Source organism: Takifugu flavidus, chromosome 14, assembly GCF_003711565.1.
Source record: "Takifugu flavidus isolate HTHZ2018 chromosome 14, ASM371156v2, whole genome shotgun sequence".
Classification (NCBI taxonomy): domain Eukaryota; kingdom Metazoa; phylum Chordata; class Actinopteri; order Tetraodontiformes; family Tetraodontidae; genus Takifugu; species Takifugu flavidus.
In genome coordinates this window covers 1,581,835-1,602,350 of record NC_079533.1, presented here as the reverse complement: position 1 = coordinate 1,602,350, position 20,516 = coordinate 1,581,835, and the positions used below count along the sequence as shown (strand labels likewise).

Here is a 20,516-nt window from a genome sequence, read left to right as displayed (position 1 = left end):
TCTTTTAGATCCCATCCCAACACACCTGTTGAAGGATGTTCTACCACTGATAGGCAGTTCTATCCTGGACCAGATCAATGGTTCTTTAGTGTCAGGTTATGTACCCCGGTCCTACAAGGTGGCAGTGATTAAGCCGTTGCTTAAAAAACCATCACTGGACCCTGAGGTCTTGGCAAATTATAGGCCAATATCCAACCTTCCTTTTATCTCTAAAGTTCTAGAGAAGGTGGTGGTGACTCAGTTACTGGAGCACCTGCAGAGGAACAGCCTGTTTGAGATGTTTCAGTCAGGCTTTAGAGCTCACCACAGCACAGAAACAGCACTTCTTGAAGTCACTAATGATCTTCTCATAGCTTCCGATCATGGACTGGTCTCTATGCTGGTTCTGCTGGACCTCAGTGCTGCTTTTGATACAGTTGATCACAGCATCCTGTTACAGAGACTGGAACATGTGATTGGGATTAAAGGGACAACACTAGATTGGTTTAGATCATACTTATCTGATAGATACCAGTTTGCCCATGTCCACGGCGTTCCCTCCTCATACAGTAGGGTTAGCCATGGAGTTCCTCAAGGTTCCGTACTCGGACCAATCCTCTTCACATTGTACATGCTTCCCTTAGGGAACATTATTCGGCAGCATGGGATAAATTTTCATTGTTATGCTGATGACACTCAGCTCTATTTATCCATGAAACCCGAGGAGACAGAGAAGTTAGTGAAGCTCCAGACCTGTCTTAAAGACATAAAGTCCTGGATGTCTTCAAATTTCCTCCTCCTTAACCCAGGAAAAACTGAGGTCATGGTGTTTGGTCCTGAACCTCTCAGGGATAGATTAGATCACATGATCACTCTAGATGGTATCTCATTAACATCTAGTCTCTCTGTGAGGAATCTAGGAGTAACTTTTGATCAAAATCTCTCCTTCAACTCACACATTAAATTAGTCTCTAGAAGTGCCTTTTTTCACTCGAGGAACATCTCAAAGATCAGGAAGCTACTGATGCAGCCTGATGCTGAAAAGTTAGTCCATGCATTTGTTACTTCCAGGCTGGACTACTGCAACTCCTTATTATCAGGGTGTCCAAACAACTCTTTAAGAAGCCTCCAGTTGATCCAAAATGCTGCAGCCAGAGTTCTGACAGGTATTGACAAAAGAGATCACATAAGTCCTGTAATGGCGTCGCTTCATTGGCTGCCCGTTAAATTTAGAATAACTTTTAAAACCCTTCTTCTGACCTACAAGGTCCTCAGAGGCCTAGCTCCATCCTACCTGGAGGAGCTAGTGATACCCTATCAGCCCAATAGACCGCTCCGCTCTCAGAATGCTGGTCTACTTGTGGTTCCCAGAGTTTCTAGGAGTAGAATGGGGGGCCGAGCATTTAGCTACCAGGCCCCCCTGCTTTGGAACCAGCTCCCTGTCCAGGTACGGGAGGCTGACTCCATCGCTACTTTTAAGATCAGACTCAAAACCTACCTCTTTGAAAAAGCTTACTGTTACTAATTCAGTAGTTCCAGTTACTATCATAGACTTATCATAGACAGACAAATTATCATACTTAGGGGGTCGTCTAATCATTAGGTCACATTCTAGCTATGCTGTTATAGGCCAAGGCTGCCGGGGTCCGGAAACATGATCACCTGACAGGCCTCTGTCACTCCACTGGGTCATGGTTTCCTCTCCTTTCCTCTCCTCATCAAGCAGACTAGTTATGCTGATTCTTGTGTAGTTTTTCTGCTTCTCCCCCCTCCCCCCCTCTATCTATTTGCAGGTATCACTGCCATCGGAGCTGCATAATGACCGCCGGCCCCGTTGAAGTGATTGTGTATATTTTTTGTGTGTGTTTCTGTGCTCTGTGCCTCTCCTCTCTCTCCCTTCTCTCTCCCTCTCCTCTTTCCCCTCCTCCTCCTCCTCCACCTCCCCTCACTCTACCTCTCCTAACCTCTACCCCTCTCCTCTCCTACCTATTCTATCCTCTACCTGTCCTCCCTCCTCTCCTCTCTCTTTACCCAGCCGGCCATCAGCAGGAGGGTCCCCCTACATGAGCCTGGTCCTGCTCAAGGTTTCTTCCTGTTAAAGGGGAGTTTTTCCTTGCCACTGTTGCTTGTCTGGGGTCAGGCCCTGGGATTCTGGAAAGCGCCTTGAAACAATTTTGATTGTATAAGACGCTATATAAATAAAGATTGATTTGATTTGATTTGAAAAAACCCAGATGCGCTAACAGTTGCTAAAGCACTCTGCAAAGATATCATACCCAGATATGGTATCCCAGAAAAAATGTACTCTGATAATGGTAATCATTTTGTAAATCAAGTTGTTAAAAAGATCAGTGTTATGTTTCATATTGATTTAAAACACCATTGCGCCTATCATCCTCAGAGCGCAGGATTAGTTGAAAGAACTAACGGCACTATTAAAAACAGACTGAAGAAATGCATGGAAGAGACGGGGAGACGTGGACAATGTGTTGATTTGGCTAAGCTCTATATAAACATTACAAGCACCGCAGGCCTAACTCCTTATGAGATCTTATTTGGAAGACCGTACAGGCTTCCTCAGTTCACAAACTACTGGGAGACAAATGATGAGTCTAATCTAGCTGATTACATGAGAAGAATGTTAGAAAAACAAAAGCAAGGTTATGAAACTGAGACGCCCTCTGTCTCCCAACAGAAAATCCAACCGGTGGAGCCAGGCGACTGGGTCCTAGTGAGGAGCGTAAAAAAGAAACACTGGTGTTCACCTGAGTGGGAAGGACCTGACCAAGTTCTTTTGTCTACACCAACTGCTGCTAAAATAGCTGAAAGATCAACCTGGGTACACCTCACTCATTGCAAGAAGGTCATTTCTGTTGAAAACTCCGACCGGGAAGGTGATGCAAAGTCTGATAATAGGGTGGACTTAGACGAGTAGAGTCTGGGTAGTCCCGAAAGTCAGTGAAGGTTTCAGAGCCACCGACTCACTTAGGGAGGCTACTTCAACAGGTTATGATCTATTGCTGTTCAGGAACAGTGTACTGGTTTCACAAACTCTACGAGGACGGCAGCAGGTAAATATATAAGCCAATACAGAAAAATCCAGAGGATTGGCTGGGGCTGTAGTATGCTAGCCTCGGTGCTAGCTGTAATCATAGTAATCCTGATAATCATAATAGTTATACAAGGTCTCCAACTCAGTTGAAACCCAATAAGTTTAAATGACTCCCAGGTGGCGACAGAGAGAGTTGGAGTGTCTATTCTCTTCATATGCGTGTTTTTATTTGTATGGTACCTCTGGGAACCCCCAGGTCGAAGATTGAACGTTACCAAAATACGTCATGACAAGCGAAGCGTAAATAACAACCTGAAGGACCAATGTGACAACAGCAGCGCTCCTTCCATAGCACCACAGGTGTGTCTGCCATCAAATGCAAGCACAACCGTGACAATTCCTTTCACCAGCCTTAGCAGAGCTAGCATCTTTGGTAGAAACAATGCTGCAGCATGGAAAGATTATCCTTGGTATGTAACTACAGGCAGCACATCACATGCAGGAAAGTGGGCGAATCTAGTTGCAGATCCAAAAGGTCATGACTGGAGATCATGGACGACTAGCCCCACAGCTCAACACCAGAGGAAACTGCTTAAGGTCGGTTATGATGACAGTAAATTTGTGATAACAGTTAATCTCACCGGAAACAGCAAAAGCAATACCTGTTGGGTTTTGTTATTTTGTGAAAAGACTGAGCCCAAACTCAGTTGCTCACTTATGGCAGATATGTTGTTAGGGTTAGCATCTAACCCTAGCGTCTGGTGTGGCATCCCACACTGCTTCTTCAAGTTTGTCATGTTTAGTGACCCCTGGGGTCACTGTGTCAACCTTCCTCATATAGACATCAAAGGTAGCAGCGGCACTAGTGTCTGTCAGTGTCCATTTCTTAGAAGTTCCTCACTCCATCCAACCTTTGCACCATCTGCCACATAATGTCATTATTTACTATCCCAGACCTCTGATCTCCAATCTTCTCCCCTCGGCCTATCTCAATTACACTGCGGTACCTGTTTTTAGTGCTCAACACCCTATATCTTTGCTCCAAGCTCTCCAGTGTAATGCTGTAGTCTGGTTCTTTCAGTTGGAACCTTCTTTTTGGCTCTGGCTCTTCTTGATGGTAGTGTCTGGTCTGGATGAGGTTTGGTGAGACCCTTGCGTATACAGGGGGGTGATGTGCCCCATCCTAATCATCAGCACGCGAGCATACTCATTAATTTCCTCCCAAGTCCTTCCATGTGCAAAGTTTACCAAGTAAAACTCGCTGCTACTGTTTCTGGCATAGGGCACCCGCACTCCCCTCAGCCCGTGCTTAGCCATGAATCCCTTCAGCTTCTCATCCCATGGGCACAACTCTTTGTAGATGGTTAGTCCTCTGTGCTCTTCCAGTATCCGACCTGTTTTGGCCTTCTTCAGGCAAGCTGATCAATTTAAACATGTTGGCCCCTTGGCCGTCACCATATAAATGGTCCCTTTTTGCTTTTTCCTTTTTCCCGTATCCTAATCATTTAAAGTTTTGTTAGGGTTAGGGTTAACCCCTAACCCTAAATTCTTCAATTATTTGTGATTATAAGATTAACTTTTTTCCTAATTAGGTTTCTTTCTTTTTTAGCTTCTTCAATTCATTTCCCTTCTATTTTTCTAGATGTTGCTCCCTCCGTGCCTGTGGGCCTTCTGAGGTGTCCAATTTCTGTTTCCGCTTTTATACTCCTCTCGCTTTTTGCTTTTAATGTTTTTTCTTTTCAATTTAAGTGTCCCCTCCCTCCTTTGTATCGCCTTTGTATTTGTTCTTCCCCCTCTGTTTCTTATCGAATTTGTGTTTCCCTTTTTATAACCTCTCCCCTGCTTTTTCCTTTTTAAGTTATTTTCATATATTGGGATTCTTATTTTTACTTTAAATTTCCTTTCCCCTCTTTTGAACTTAACCTCTTCTTTTCATCCTTCCCTTCTTCCTCTCTGTTTCTCCACTCCAACTTCTCCTTGATTCTTTTCTTTCCTTAACCAAATTTCTCCCTCTCTTTTGCCTCCCAATACTTTTACCTTCCCTTTAGCCTCGTTAGGCCATGCAGGGGGGCAACAGAATCAAGTGTGATTCTCAGTGAGGTTGCTGCATCTTCAGCAATAGAGTCAACCTCAGCAGGGCTAAGATTATAGTGATTGATCCCTGGGGAAACACACGGTGGTCCTGGGATCAGCACGGGGATCGCTTCCTTAAACTTAGCTACAGCATTATCTGAAAGACATCTGCTATAGTAAGACTTTGTTCTGAGGATAGAAGAATCCTTAATCATAAATGTGAAAGTGATCAAAGAATGATCTGACAGGAGGGGGTTCTGAGGGAACACTGACACATGTCCTACCTCAACACTATAAGTCAGAACTAGATCTAGGGTGTGGTTGAAGTTATGAGTTGGTTGGCTTATCTGCTGGAGGAAACAAACTCACTACAAGAATCAGCACAACTAGTCTGCTTGATGAGGAGAGGAGAGGAGAGGAGAGGAAACCATGACCCAGTGGGGTGACAGAGGCCTGTCAGGTGATCATGTTTCTGGACCCGGCAGCCTTGGCCTATAACAGCATAGCTAAGGTGTTAACCTAATGATTAGACGACCCCCTAAGTATGATAATATGTCCGTCTATAATAGTAACTGGAACTACAGAATTAGTAACAATAAGCTTTTTCAAAGAGGTAGGTTTTAAGCCTAATCTTAAAAGTAGAGATGGAGTCAGCCTCCCGTACCTGGACAGGGAGCTGGTTCCAATTCATATTACTGATGTCATATCATGAACGTGTATTGAATCCTAATTGAGGTGTGTCATGTCCTCCTTTTGAGGGAAGGATTATGACTGATTCCTCCTTCTGTCCCTTGAGGGGTGTTAGTCATAGAATTAGGTGGTGTGGGTGCAGGTGGTTCCTGCTCAGGTACGTTAGCCATTCTGTGTATTTGCCCGGAAACGCCCGTCTTCTCGTCTTCAGGTCTTAAATAAGCAGTTAAGGATGGGTACCGGTATATAGATTAAGGAGGACAAGAATAATGTGGTTGTCCTTCCTTCACTTTTTATTTTAATTTCTTGCTTTTATTGTGACCTTCTCATCTTTTAACAGACTCCTCGTACCAGACTTTGGCACAATGGAGGCCATATTTATCCTCTTTTTGGGATCAGATTCTGCCTTTTCTTTTGTAGTATCTGAAGCCTGTATATTGATTCTCAGCAGGCCTTTACCTCTGTAAGATCTTAACTTGTTTTTCAGCCATCCTGGCACCATCTCAAACATGTTCCATATGTGTCCTGTCACCTGTGTTTTCATGTACTCGTGACTGAATGTCTTGTTATTCCCCTATGGGGAGTTGCTGTGAGGGAGTCCCGGGGCCTACAGGCTCCTGGGTGCTCTTCTAACAGACTGGAGGAGGCACTTGAAGATAGAGCAGATCCTCACTCTGAGATTGAACAAGCTGAAGAATTGGATAAATTTGTAAGCGTGGAGGAACCAATAGAAGAAGCTCCAGTTTCTCTTGAAAAACATCTAGACAGCTATGCACCCCCGTCAGTGGTTGGAGTGGAACCACAGGAAATTAAGGAAGTGGAGTCAATGAGAGCATTTGTCCAGTTTTTAATTGAAAAGATTCTTAATCACATTCACCAAAAAGCAAACATTGTACCTCAGTACAACGATGAAGTCCTCGGTGCTCTCCTTGCACAGGTCTGGCCCCAAGTCTGGGATAATAATGCAAATCTAAGTCTGACAGAGGAATCATTTAACAAGATGGACAAAACAATCCACAAAGCCTGTAAAAAGCTGGGCAATCCGAATGAGATCCTGTTCCTACTGAAGTACTCAGAGGAGTTAATCATTGAAGAACAAATGGTCCGTATTGCCAAAAAACTCTTGGGACCATCCAGAAAACCAAAAATCTTCCAGAGATTCTGCTGTTTCCTGGGCTGAGTTCTGTGGCGCTCCTCATGTTGGAACAGAGGGCTGAAGGACTGCGACAACAGGAAGAGTTCTCCAATATTTAGCACATTTGTATTTCCTGGTTTCCTGAAAACAAATGCCAAGATTTCTTAATAAAATGAGTCATTTGGGCCAGTAGACTCTGGGTCAGTTCATAAAGGGGAGTTTTTCCTTGCCACTGTTGCTTGTCTGGGGTCAGGCCCTGGGATTCTGGAAAGCGCCTTGAAACAATTTTGATTGTATAAGACGCTATATAAATAAAGATTGATTGATTGATTAAAAAAAACAACTAGTTTGGACCTGAATCCATGCATAAATTCTCATTCTTAAATGCTTTGACTTGTTGAAGTGTTAAAGTAGTCCCTGAAAAATGACTCGCTCAAGTTTTTTTAAATTTCAAAAATATCGCGAGGCACAAACTTTAGCTTCTGACAAGGCGCCTGGGCCTCGGTAACAGTACCAGCCGCTTCTCTGTGGGCCATAACGACAGGAGAAGCCATCGCAACCTTTATTTGCAAAGATTTAGCCTGTACTCGCTAGTGAAATACAAAGGCTTTTAAATCAAAATGAAGACGCATCTATTCAAATTTAACTTTACATTTAAATTGAACTGAACATCAATGCTGCATTTTATTCTGACCATCTGTTTATCTATATATGCTGTAAAATTCCTTTTAATCCTTTTTACTTATTTCACTTGTAGTGAGCTGCAGCATTTAGCACATTTCTGTAGTGATTTAATTGGGTGCACCTCCTAGGCGCACCTGTAACTATCCTACAAGCTCCTGCACAAAAAGTGGAATCATTTGGGAACCGCAGGTCGCACGCTCATGAACCAAACACCGAAATGTGCACGCCGGATTTTACTCTATGGAATCAAGACCGTAACTACAACGACGCCCGAGCAATCCCCAAAAACCTCAACTTCCTCCATTCTTACACCTAACAGGAAGTGGCTTTTTAATTGGGTGTGCCTCTCTAGAGGAGGCCACCCTTTGTTATCCTCTTTTTTTCCAATCAAAAAGTTTGGCATATATCTTTTCTTGTAATTAGTCCTGGGGAGGGGGGGCAACAGGCAATATGAAAGTGGGGGCAGGGACCAGCCAGAGGGTGAGGCACACCCTCACAACTTCTGTGGAATTGTCTAGTTACTGACGCTAAGACAGGCAATACCAGCAGTGTGTATAGCTGCAAGAGCCCTGTTGTCACTTATGACCAAAATTTCTTCAAACCCCAAAAGGTTAAACAAATAGAGAGCACTCGTTTTGTTTTCTTACTAATGTGTTGGATGTCGTTTAATGTCGTTTGTTAATTTCTGATAATTATGTAATTTGTCTTTGGAGTTTGATCTTATTAATGGACATAAAAACAGGTGGTTGAAGTGTGTTAATATCAAAGATTTGAAGATCACCACTGACTATTGTTGAAATGTTTTTTCATGTAGTAAAATCTTTTTTTATATATTCTAACTCCCGTCTGGCCCGGGTGCATTTGGACCCATCTTCATTGAGCTCTAGTTTAAGGTTAAGCTTTTGTCCGCCTATAACAGTGCTGAGATCTCTCTCCAACCAGGTAAACACCTTTTCACACACCTGTAAAACTCACTCACTCTCACCTGGGCCACGTGACCACAATGACTCTCCTGATAGGCACCACTATCAACTGGTTTCTATGGGCCTTTGTTTCACCAATGAGCCTGAATGGAAGGGAACTCATGAAACCTAACCCACCATGATGGGCGTTTGGCCCTTTGATCCTACAAAAGCTGAAATAGTTTTTTCTTCCACCAAACCTGTCAGAAGTGAAGAAGCTCTTCAGATGAGAAGCCAAAATCTTCCAGTTACTTTCAACAGTTCAGTTGACCTACAGAGAGCTTTATGGATAAATATGGCCTGGATGTATGAGAAGCTCAAAACCTTGAGTCCTGCAGCCTGTTTGGGGAGAAGCTCCATGGACATTTGGACCACGTCATTTGGTCAGGCACCTTCAATAGACCAACCACGAGTGCTGTAGTAGTCTTAAGAGAAGAGCCATCTTTACATAAACTGAGCTGAATGAGGTCCCGCTTTGGTTTAGCACTTCAAAGACAAACATTAAAGTTTTAAATATTTTATCCTCTACTTGAAAAGTTGATGTAAGGGAAAATACTTTAGACTGTGCTGTTGAAATAGCTGCTGACATTAGCAATTTAAACACTAAGATAATACATATACAAGAAATGGAATCACAAATATTCCTTGAATATCTACTTTCTGAACATCAGAATCTTCTTTTCAGATACAACCATAAGAAAAGTGTCTTGTTTTACTATCTGAAAAGACTAATGGAGCGGATGGACAAAGAGGAGTTAAATCATTTCTACAAAAATATTTCCATGAAGTATGATGAGCGTCCTCCACAAATAAACACTGACCAAACTAAAACTCCCTCTCAGGCCATTCAGGACCTGCAGGAGGCCAATAGTCAGATTCATGCATTGAATAGCCACATACAGGAAGACATTGTGACCCTGGAGGAACATTTCAAGGATCTGAATAAAACAGTACCTTCAAACCTTCAAAATATATTTGATTGTCAGAATGAGAAGAACCTCCTCCCCAATATTGCACTGGATACTGAAACCCAGAAACTTCTGGAGAGCCACAATAAAATAAAAGAGCAGCTACAGTTTACGCAAAACCATCAACGCTTCAATGAGAACCTCATTGAAGAACTTGCAGAGGACGTGGATAAGCTACGTGAAAGAGTCAAAATCCTTGAGGAAAGGGAAGTGTGCAATACTCCATTAGAGCAAGTTGAAAAGGAGAACAAACTTGTTTTGGAAACTGAAGTTTGGGAAGAAAACATCAATGGTATTAACCAGCAGTTGTCTGAAGACATCAACAGGGGCGATGACTTAAATGGACAGCTGAAAAAGACCCAACGCCTGTTCTTTATTTACAAGAACATCATTGAGAATTACTGTAAAGAAACATTTGCCCTCCATAGCACTGTGAAAAAGCTTGCGGAAAAATTAGAGGGTAATCAGACCTCACTATACAAAAGTAATTTCAAGTTCTTCAGTCCAAAGTGGAAGAAGCATCAAGCAGAGATCAGTCTTCTAATTAGCCAGAGGCGTTTGGCACGGGACAGCATTGAAGACCTCAAAGAGCAGCTGGACAGGGCAAAATACATCTATAGTATCTTTAGGATCATGTTTGAGAAGATTCAGATGGAGGTTGATGAACTTGAGGAAATAATAAAGTGGCTTGATGACAGGCTGCTGAAAATTAGTCCTTCGTTGAGCCAAAGAATGTGTAGATGGTTGGGGCTAGCACCAGCAAAAGAAGAAATGGAGATGGCCATCCTCAGAATACAGAAACGTGAGGCTAAGTGCAGACTGAAGGATCTTCGAAAGCAGCTTTGGGATGTCAAACGCTTTTATTCTCGATATGAACACATCACAGGGAAGATTAAGGAGGACAAGAATATCCTTCAGAAACGACTGAGAACATTTGAGGAGAAGCTGAAGAGTACGATTCAGGAAGAAAGAATCAGAACAAAGACATTCGAACATTGGAATTAAATCCACCTTGGATACAATGACCTGGATGATTGAGAATCTCCACAGACATTGGAATTGAATATTTACCACTGTCCAAATGTCAGAATTGAACAACTTATGATAGTACAACTGTTGCCTGAACATGGAGTCGTTGTGTTTTAAGGAAATATATGACATTCTGTATAAAACTTGTCAAGTTAACATACATTAATGCGACTATGATAAAGAAGCTCTTCATGCCTCTTCATATAAAAAAATATTTTGACATAATCTGCAATCTCTGTCAAGATTAATATTAAACTAGAAAACAATCACTTTGAGAGCTCAGTCCTCCACCAAGGAGGTAATTTCCTGACATATACTCTGTGTCTGAAACCACTCCCTATACCCTAATAGTGCACTCAATAGTGTGGATGCCATTTTGAAATAGTGTCTGAATGTTTAGTGAGCATCGCTGTACCCTATGTAGTGTACTCAATGTATCCCACAGTGCACCGCGAAAAGTCGTGTACAACTGATGGACCCTAACTCTGAAGGTCTGCAAATAGCTCCATCCAGAACTGACTCCTATGGAAATTGGTAAAATAAATGATAATTTTAAGCATATACATATGTATAAGTGGTCCACGAAGTTCCAGTCGGATGGCCCTAATGATGGCGTTTGTAGAGGAGTAATCCTTTCTGCGATATAATCCGGCTCCATTCAGTTTGCTTTTAAGCGACCTCAAGCTGATGTGCACACCATGTAAACTTGACATCATGTCCACGATTACATCGTAAGAGTGACCCTCATGAAAGTACTTTATGCACTGCTGAAGCAGATCTGGTCCGTCCCCTGACGTCCCCGGTACAGCTGGTTCTTCAGTCTGGGCTGCGGCATTTAACAACGCCAAAGACCGACCACAGAAACCACAAACCGGCGTCAATCTGCTCAAATGTTTGCCACAAAACGGGCAAAAGGCCACTTGCATGTCGTCCATCCTGTGTCTCGATGAAGTCCTTACCCGCTTTCAATTCAAATGATGGTAATACCCTTTCCGTCAGAAAAGTAACTTGTAAATTTGTTTTGTCCCGGCTGCTTTTTCTGCCAGAAAGGGTATTACCAACTGTACCGACGGAACGCATCCATTGGCCCAACCGTACCAAGGGTTGGTAATTCCCTTTCCGGTAGAAAATGTTACTTGTAAATTTGCTTCAGCCCCTTGTAAAAGTGTTTCGTCATTTGTAAATTTGTTTCATCCGCTTGTAAAAGTGTTTTGCACCTCTCGGCCACTGTAAAATTGGCCTGAACGGAATGGTGACTCCAGCACGAGCAGCAAAAACATGGGAGAACCTTAAAAGAACCTACAAGGTTTGTAATAATTGTTTTAAATTTGGTCTAAATGTGACGGACTAATAGTTATAGCAAATGTAGCATTACTGTTTGAATTATTTGCTTATTCCCTGTTTGTAGGAGCTTCGGAGACCACCAACAGGATCTGGCACTGAATCTGGGGAGGTCACTGCTGACAAGTGGAAATAGTTCCCTCTCATGGATCAGGCAATAGGTGGCAGGCCCTCCATTCGGCCCCCATGCCTCGTTGCCTCAGCCTGGGGGAAGAGCCATTCATTTTCTGAGTCAGGCTCCCCATATTCAGTCCCAGATAGACCTGATGGAGAGTCAGGGACAGAGGAGGAGGAACCAGGGCCAGCACCACGCCAGCGCCAGCGGTGCGATAGGGTCCTGGAGCTGCTGGAGAGGGCCGAGGAAAGGGTGACACGAGAGGAAGCCAGGGAGGAGAGACTTGTAAATCTGTTACAGAAACTGGTAGACAAAATGTAAAAAAAGAATGTATTAATTTGCTTTCTTGGCATCATATGGTTGATAACAAATGCTTTATTCAAAGTTTAAATTTAATTGGTACAATTTTTGATTTTGAAACCAAAACTATTTACAAAAACACACACTTGCATATATATAAACAAGTTGCATTTATCCTATTATGATTTTGAAATACATACTTACAAAAATGGAACCCAAAAAAATATTCAAATTAAATGGAACCTGCCAGAAAAAAGACTTTATGATGGCAGCCAGGTTGAAAAGATGTCAAGCTCCAAAATTCTGGATTATAAAGACCAGTCCTAAATGCAGTCATGTTCATAGAGAGCTGGTGGGAGGTGGGTTGGTGCTGACAGGGCAGCAGTCAGTCTGCTCCGAATTTGTTCTCCACATTGCAGGTCTGCCTGCATTTGACCAATGTCATCTGACCCAAGTGCCTCTTCTGAGGGTTCCATGCTGTCACCATTCCACAAGCACACATTGTGCAGAATGGTATAGCATGCAATGACCTTGGTGGCAAATGCAGGCTTCACCTCTCGAGCTTTAAGGAATATTGCCCACTGTAGTATCTGAAGCCTGTGTATCTATTCTGTGCATGCCTTTACTTCTGTAAGGCCGCAATGCAGCCAGCCTGGTGCCACATTAGGAGATGCTCCACATGTGTCCTGTGATTTCTGCCTCGAGAAATTGAAAAGATGGCGGAGGGAAGATAAATAAAGGGAAGATAGACCTGTTGTTGCTTGCTGTAGTTGAGGAATAACATTTGTCGTGCAAGAAAAACAGTGATGACGCTGTCATTGGTCCCTTGCAGGTTCCTACATTGTGGTGGCCCAGAAGACTTTGCCAGGTGTCTTGGAAATGGAGGCGTCCTATGTTTGGAAATGAATAAAGCACTGACTGATTAAAGAGAGGTGGCCCCACCCAGGTGACACTGAAGAGCGAGAACACTTAATTTCCCAATGAGTGCTACAAAATAAAAATGAAAAAGCTGTGGCCATGACCTGTCGACAGCCTTATTTTATTAGTTTTTTAACGGCCTCAAGGTCCTGCATGTCTTGGGTGTGGACTGGAAAGTCGTCCCCGTGCGTGAAAGAATACAAATGAGACATGTGCATTGTATTCAAAGAAGCCTTTATTGTCAAGTACAAAGAAGCATTTATTGTCAAGTGCCCTGAAACCACAGGCTGAAACCACATCCTGTCATCCTTCAGGACCTTCCTCCACTTCATCTTTCCATGTTTGTCCTGAAAGGATGCAGCCCTCTGGAAGAGTTCATTGGTTTCATCCTCTTTCAGCCATGCAACGTCAGCCTGTGGGAGCCCATTGGGAGCAGACTCCCACATTTTGTGCCATCCCTCGTATGTCACCTAATAAGTAAACACACGATTATATCCGGCAGCCGATATATAGTCACTGAATACTCAAACTTGAGCTTGTTTTTAATGGATTACCTTCGGTTGTGCTGCTGATGTTGCTGTGGGCCACCAGGGCTGAGGTGCTGCATCCATCACGGTGGTTGTCCTCTCGGGAGCCGCTACCGGAACCTTGAATATAACCAGCGTTTTAATGTAAGTTTTCAAATTGGCACACTTTAGTGTGGCGTCCCCAGGATATGGAGCAAAGAGTCACCTCGATGTGTGGATCAGACGGCGATCTTGCCGTCGACGATGGAGTGGTGCGTCTGACGGACTTGTGTGCAGACGCTGGCCGGCTCTGTTTTCCAGGTCTTTTGGCCTTTTCTGCTGCAGCTTTAGTGAAATGTGGGAGAAAAAGGCCAACGTAAACATAACTCATCTAAAATGTAGCTTCAGTCCTCACTGCGTTCTGAAAAGCTTGTGCATAATATTAATTATATTGTCCGTATTTTCCGGACTATAAGCCGCACCTGTATATAAGCCGCAACCGCTCAATTTTAAAAATAAAAAAATAAAAAAAAGATATACAAGCCGCACCGGGTTATAAGCCGCAGATATTTATGTTGAAAAATTAGATATTTACTGCATGTACAGAACGATTTTGAACTGTAAATGTACATGTAAGTACCTGAACAGATTCTTTCCTAACAGTGCCTTTTAACACGGCAGCAACCTTGTTGATTAAAACGGAACAGAACCAAGAGAAAATAACCAGTATTTCTCTTCATTTCTCCTGTGTTTGAAATCACAAGTCACTTTCATCATCTTGGCTGAAACCCATTAAGTCGTCTTCTTCAGTGTCGGAGTTGAACGACCCCAGAAGCTTCGTCACATCTGTCTCCATCAGTCTCGCTCTCCGTATCATCCTCCGCTGAAGTTGGCTCTGAAGGTGCGCCGCTCTCTTCGCGTAGCAGTCCAGCCTTTCGGAAGCCGTTGGTGATCGTGGATTCTTTCACAGCACTCTACGCTGTTAGGATCCACTGACAGACATCAGAAAAGGATGCTTTTCGCATGCGGCCGGTTTTTGGGAATGATTTCTCACCACTTGTCATCCAAGTCTCCCACTCAACCCGGAGTGCAGCTTTAAATGCCCGATTCACACAGATGTCAAGTGGCTGCAAATACTTTGTTGTCCCTCCAGGAATCACAGCTGGAATAGAGTTTGTTTTGGTGATCGCTGCTTCCACAGAATCTGTGATGTGGGCCCTCATGCTATCCAAAACAAGCAGTGCTTTTTTCCGGTGAAAACCTCCTCCTGCGCGCTTGCTGTAGCACTCCGTTAACCATTCCTTCATCAGGCCTTCCATCATCCCCCCTTTGGTGTTAACTTTGACCACTATGCCACTAAAAATCCCCAGTGGTGGAAGTTGTTGTCCGGATGCCGTGCATGCCCGAACGCAGGTGAAGTGCGTTCTCTCGTGGCCTGTTGTTTTCAACAACACGGATGATGCGCCTGTCTTGTTAACAGTCCTGGTCAGAGGCAGAGCAAACGTCAAAGGTGCTTCGTCCATATTTATTATGTCGTCTGGTCCGATGGAGTGTTCTTGTATCTCTGTTTCAACGAATTTGTGGAAGTTTTTAATATTTTCCTGGTAGTCAGGGGGGAGTTCCTGACAGAGAGTGGTCCGTGTCCTGATGGACAGGTTTTTACGTTTCATAAATCTGAAACACCATGACGGCCCCGCTTTGAAATCTTCAATATTCATTTCGCGGGCGATTGTTTTGGCTTTAAGTCGGATCTGTAGAGTGGAAACACCTCGGCCACCTGCTCGCTGTGTGTTCACCCAGTCCTCCAGGACATTTTCAAGTTCAGCCCACCTGCTTCGATGTCCCCTGAAAGCTTTTTTCGACTTTCGGCATTGCATTAGCTCCTCCCGCTGCCGCCTCCAATGTCTCACCATACATTCATTAACGCTAAGCTTGCGTGCAGCAGCGCGGTTTCCTTCCTGGCTAGCTAGATCAATGGCCTTCAACTTAAAACCTGCATCATACGAACTTCTTCGTGTGGGTTCCATGATGAAGGGGCGAGGATTTGAAAACAATTAACAGTTGGTAATGTTGGGATTTCTGGGTTGTGTCTGTCTTTGGCCTGCAGGGTGTGGTGTTGAGCACAATGGGTGCAGCTGGCACTGCAGGTGGGCACACCTGTAGGCAATTTACATCTTGCTGCCTATTTAAGCAGGTTGTGCCTGCCTGTCAGTGCCGGGGTGTCTGTTCGTGTTGGGAGTCTGTTCGTGTTGGGAGTCTGTTCGTGTTGGGAGTCTGTTCGTTTTGGGTTCCTTGGTGTTGGCTCCTGTTCCTGTTGCCTTGGAGGGTCGCTCCTATTCCCGTGCTTCCGGTTTTCCTGGAGGACCGCTCCTGTTCCTGTGTTCCTGTTGCCCTGGAGGGCCGCTCCTGCCCCCGAGCTTCCGGTTTTCCTGGAGGGCCTCTCCTGTTCCTGTTCCGTGTCTCCTGGAGGACCGCTCCTGCTCCCCTGCAGTCTGGGAGGACTGCCTCTGCCCTCAGTGTCTCGGGGACTCGCTGATGGACCTGGGACGGGTGGACGCTGCCTCCTGATCCCCATGCGGTCCAGGAGGACTGTCTTTGTTAATGTGTGCTCCCCTTCCCTGTAAATAAAGCCCTTGACCTCTCCACCTCTGTGTCCTGGCCTGCGTTCGGGTCCGCTACCACTATGTATCGTAACAGGTAATTTGTCGTCCGTGTTCTATCTGCTAAAGAAAAAGTAGCGTTTTCTTCTTTGCATTGATTTTTCTTAGTTTTGATTCTAGTTCCGATTAGAGCGCCCCTAGCGGTGGAAGAAAAATCCATAAATAAGCCGCACCATAGAATAAGCCGCAGTGTTTAAAGTTTAGGAAAAAAGTAGCGGCTTATAGTCCGGAAAATACGGTAACTTGGAGTCGGTGTGCAACTACGCAAAAACGATGTGGGACTCCGGAGCATTCTCTGGTCCCCTCCCCAACCTGGCCAGCGATGAGATGTTTAGCCGCATGTCGTCGCTCCGTCGCTGGCTGTCACGGCGGTGCCCCGAAAACCAGGTGGCCTTTGTAGACAGCCACTGACATTTTTTAACAAATCATGAATTACTTTGCACCACGTTTGTACAAATCATAAATAAACTTTCAGATTTTAAAATAAATGATTACGTTTTGAACTTCACACTTCAGTCTGCAGATTTTCTCACATGAACATTTTAACATGAACAATTGTTCCATTTTACAAACACATTTAACAAATTCTGAAGGAGACACCAAATCTGGTGTCCGTTTCTTTGTCCGTTGGGGGGAAGCCTGGCGTTGCTGCTGTTACCAGTGTGTTGTCCTCTGGTGGGGAACTTGACAGTGCAGCTCTGAGTGAGTCTGGCAGATGTGCATCAGGGAGGCGTCTTCTGTGTTGGTTCTTGATGAAGTTCCTGTCAGAAAAGGCTGATTCACAAAGAGAGGTCGAACCAAAAAGGCTTGCAACCTTCATAGCTGCTGTACATTCACCACTGTACTTTTCTGTGTCAACAAGGCACCAAAAGTTTGGTGCAGCCTGAGAGGCTTTGAGCTGCAGCTCATTTCACAATGTTCCAATTTCAATTAGCATCTGTGCAGCATCCAGGCTGAAGGTTGCACTGAACTGCTGAGCAATGCATGATATGTCCACGTTCATGAAAGGGTTAGAAATGAAGGACACACATGGCTCAAGCTGATCCAGGTCCCAAAACCTGTTCTCAAACTCTTGCCCAAGTCTTTTTATGAGCTGAGAGCACTTTTCTGCGCTTTAGTCCAAAGCCTCACATGCAGAAGCGTTGTCTCTCAGCACCATCTGCACAGAGGGGAAGTGCAGCACCTTTTGTCTGTAAATGCACAGAGAAAATGTTCATCTTGGCTTTAGATGCATTTACAGCACTGATCCTATCAGCAACAGTCTCACCTTTGCCTTGCAGCTCCCAGTTCAAACTGTTCCGTTTCCCAGTAATGTCCGTTAAAAATGCAAGGTCCAGTGTCCAGTCAGTGTCCTCCAGCAGCGCGGCGTCTTCCCCTCTGGACTGCATGAACTCTTTTATTTCACTCAAAAGGGACAAAAAAGGAAGCAGAATCCGTCCCCTGCTGAGCCATCGGATTTCTGTGTGTAGGAGCAGGTCACCATATTCAGTTGGCAGCTCCACTGGGGACACTGGGGAACAATTTAAAAATATCCTGTTGAAATTATTCTAAATTATTCTAATTAAAAATAAAATTGGCACGCTGATTCCAAAATTACAGTCATTTCCCCCCCAGCCCGTCAAGTTTTGAAAGCTTCTCCTCCAGATCAGCAAATTTCCCCTAATGAGCTGTAGTCAGACTGGCCAGCTGATGACAACTGGATCAGCTCCGTTGGTGCCGTCACCATTAAGAGGTGTGTGCAGCCCCCAAAAGGTCAGTACTGTCAATATCCTATAGGGACACTTTGAACCAGAGGGGATCCTATAGATCAAAAAGTTGACCCAGTTTGATTCCGCAGCCAAAAACGAACATCTGTCAGACGAACTCCAGTTGTTTCCCAGTATTTCAGTTCAAACGTGGACCAAATTGTTCTGAAGAGAGGCGCTTGTGCTGGATATGACGCGATCCAACCACAAACACGTGACGTGTAGAGGAAGAAGAAGCGAAAGTGAAAGTTCTCAACTTCGGGCTCCATCTTGAGTGACCGAGCCCTGATGGAAAACCTCTAATATTCAGGTAGCATTTGGTTCTTTCACTGCTGTCGTCTCGAATCAATGTTCCGCTGATCAAACTTTGTAGCGTGTTTCCTCTAACTGCGTTTTCCGCTAACCCTGAGCCAACATTTTAGAGGTTGAGGAAGCACATTTTAATACTCACAATAAGTCACAATATTATTTGCAGTTAGTGGAAAAATCCACGGAAAGAGGGACACAAACGCGGAAGTTTTAGCCTCCTCTCTTTGTCCCTCCACCAGGGGACAATCAATCCTTTATTTAAAAAAGGAGAGTATGGAAAGAGGGAGAGATCAAGGCATTCCATTTTATTGTTTTAACAACTGGGTCTTTGTGGAATATGAATTTGTTATTATGGATTTATGAAATGTGTTCTGTTTTGAATGAAGCAGTCAAGAAAACAAAACGAAACTAAACCCATGGTGTTTTGATATTTTTGGTCCTGTACATGTGGTCAGATCAGATTAGTCTGAGCAGAATTGGGTGTTTTTTGCCCTTTGCTGTGTGTCATCTATTCTATTCAGCATGTTGGGTTGCTTGACTTCTGTTGGGTCGTGGCAACTTGATCATCACTTCTGAGATATTGACACACCTTTTTCCTGAGGCTGGCTCCAATGCTGCCAACACACCTGGCCATGGATATGGTGGGACTTCTGTGATGAGTGGGGTCAGAGGTGGTGGACAAGCTCTGCTCCAAAACAAGCTTGCTAGATATGTTTGGGATCTCCTCCGCCACAACCACCAGCTGCAACTAGTAGCTGTGCACGCCATGCAGAGTTTTGACCTCTAGGTCAGGCTACAAATGTTTTTTCCAGCACCATCATGTGTTGGTGAGAAACATGATGCGCCTGATCAAAAAAAGCTGCTTGTAATCTGACAGACGAGCCATGATGAGATGTCAAGGTGCGTTGTTGAAAATGAAGATCCTCTTCTTGGAATCCTGTCTGAGATGACAGGAGATGATGCTGCATTTGACCCACTTTGATGACGTGATGACGGATTTCTGTTTAGTTTTGAATGCATTCTCATCTTATTTGTTGAATTTAATGTTGAGAACTGACATCTTGAAAGAATTTAGGTTTTCTTGTAAACCATAACCAGATAAAAAATGATTTAATTTGTATTTGTGTGCGTCCGTCTAATGCCACCGCACCTTCTGAAACACCCAGGAGAAACATTTTTTCCACAACTATTTTATATTTAACATGGTGTAAACTTTTAAGATGTCCCAAAACTTTTTTCCAATATATATGTGGCCTGTATGATGTACAGGGTGACATCATATAATAGATTTGGATGTGAATGAGCCGACAATACGTCATTGGACAGACCTCTGCTTGTCTTCATACTGAGAATCATGTTCTTTAATCTTCTTTTCTGTGTCAGCAGACTGTTCCTGCTTAACCGTTTAGACTCACATTTAAAAATGAGCGAATGTGTGATGGAAGAGGAAGAGAGAGCAGAGTCCACAGTGTCCAGCTGTGTGTCCATGAAGAGCGACAGGTCCAAAGGCGACCCTCCAAACTTCGGTATTGGACCTCAAGGCTCACCTTTAAAGTAAGGTTTTCTGAACCACATAACTCTGCCTTAGAACATTTCACAATCATACAAAACATCATTTTGTAGGTATTAGCCTCCACTATCGTGAAAAATGAACTTACTGAAACGGTGCACCAACATGTCAGGTGTTCGCTCCCATTAACTCCCATTTTAATTTTAGTGTGGTAAATCTTTTAAAACTAAAAATTGCTTGTGTTTCTAACTGGTCATTTCTCCTACATGGGTTAACATCATCTCACAAAAATTCCTAGGCATATATTTTAAAGTTTCCCAACAATATCCATCATTGCAGAGTGCTCCAGCTCTCCATTTAGATACGGATGGGTAAGACATGGCAGGTCTGTGCAGCTTGTTCTGCCACACTGTTCCACCACATGTCATGAAAATTCATTAAAAAGTCTATTTATAAGGCTCCTGGTTCTAATAAACCCATAGACAACAATATCAGTCATTTCTAAATGGTTGAAATAAGCTTTTGAATACGCGTGACCTC

General features: G+C 43.8%; 1 protein-coding gene and 1 long non-coding RNA gene across 2 annotated transcripts in view; one reads left to right on the top strand and one right to left on the bottom strand.

Annotated features, from left to right (window-relative positions):
- The window catches only part of LOC130537297 (uncharacterized), a 253,319-nt gene that overhangs the window by 87,079 nt on the left and 145,724 nt on the right, over positions 1–20,516 (top strand). The window contains 1 exon segment of the mRNA XM_057053982.1: positions 19,853–20,020. Within this exon segment, the coding sequence (XP_056909962.1) occupies positions 19,853–20,020 (168 nt within the window).
- Positions 12,883–14,234, bottom strand: LOC130537302 (uncharacterized). Its single transcript, XR_008953595.1, has 3 exons — positions 13,979–14,234; positions 13,801–13,893; positions 12,883–13,716 (listed from the first exon to the last, which is right to left on the bottom strand). It is a non-coding gene; the product is annotated as an uncharacterized LOC130537302 (long non-coding RNA).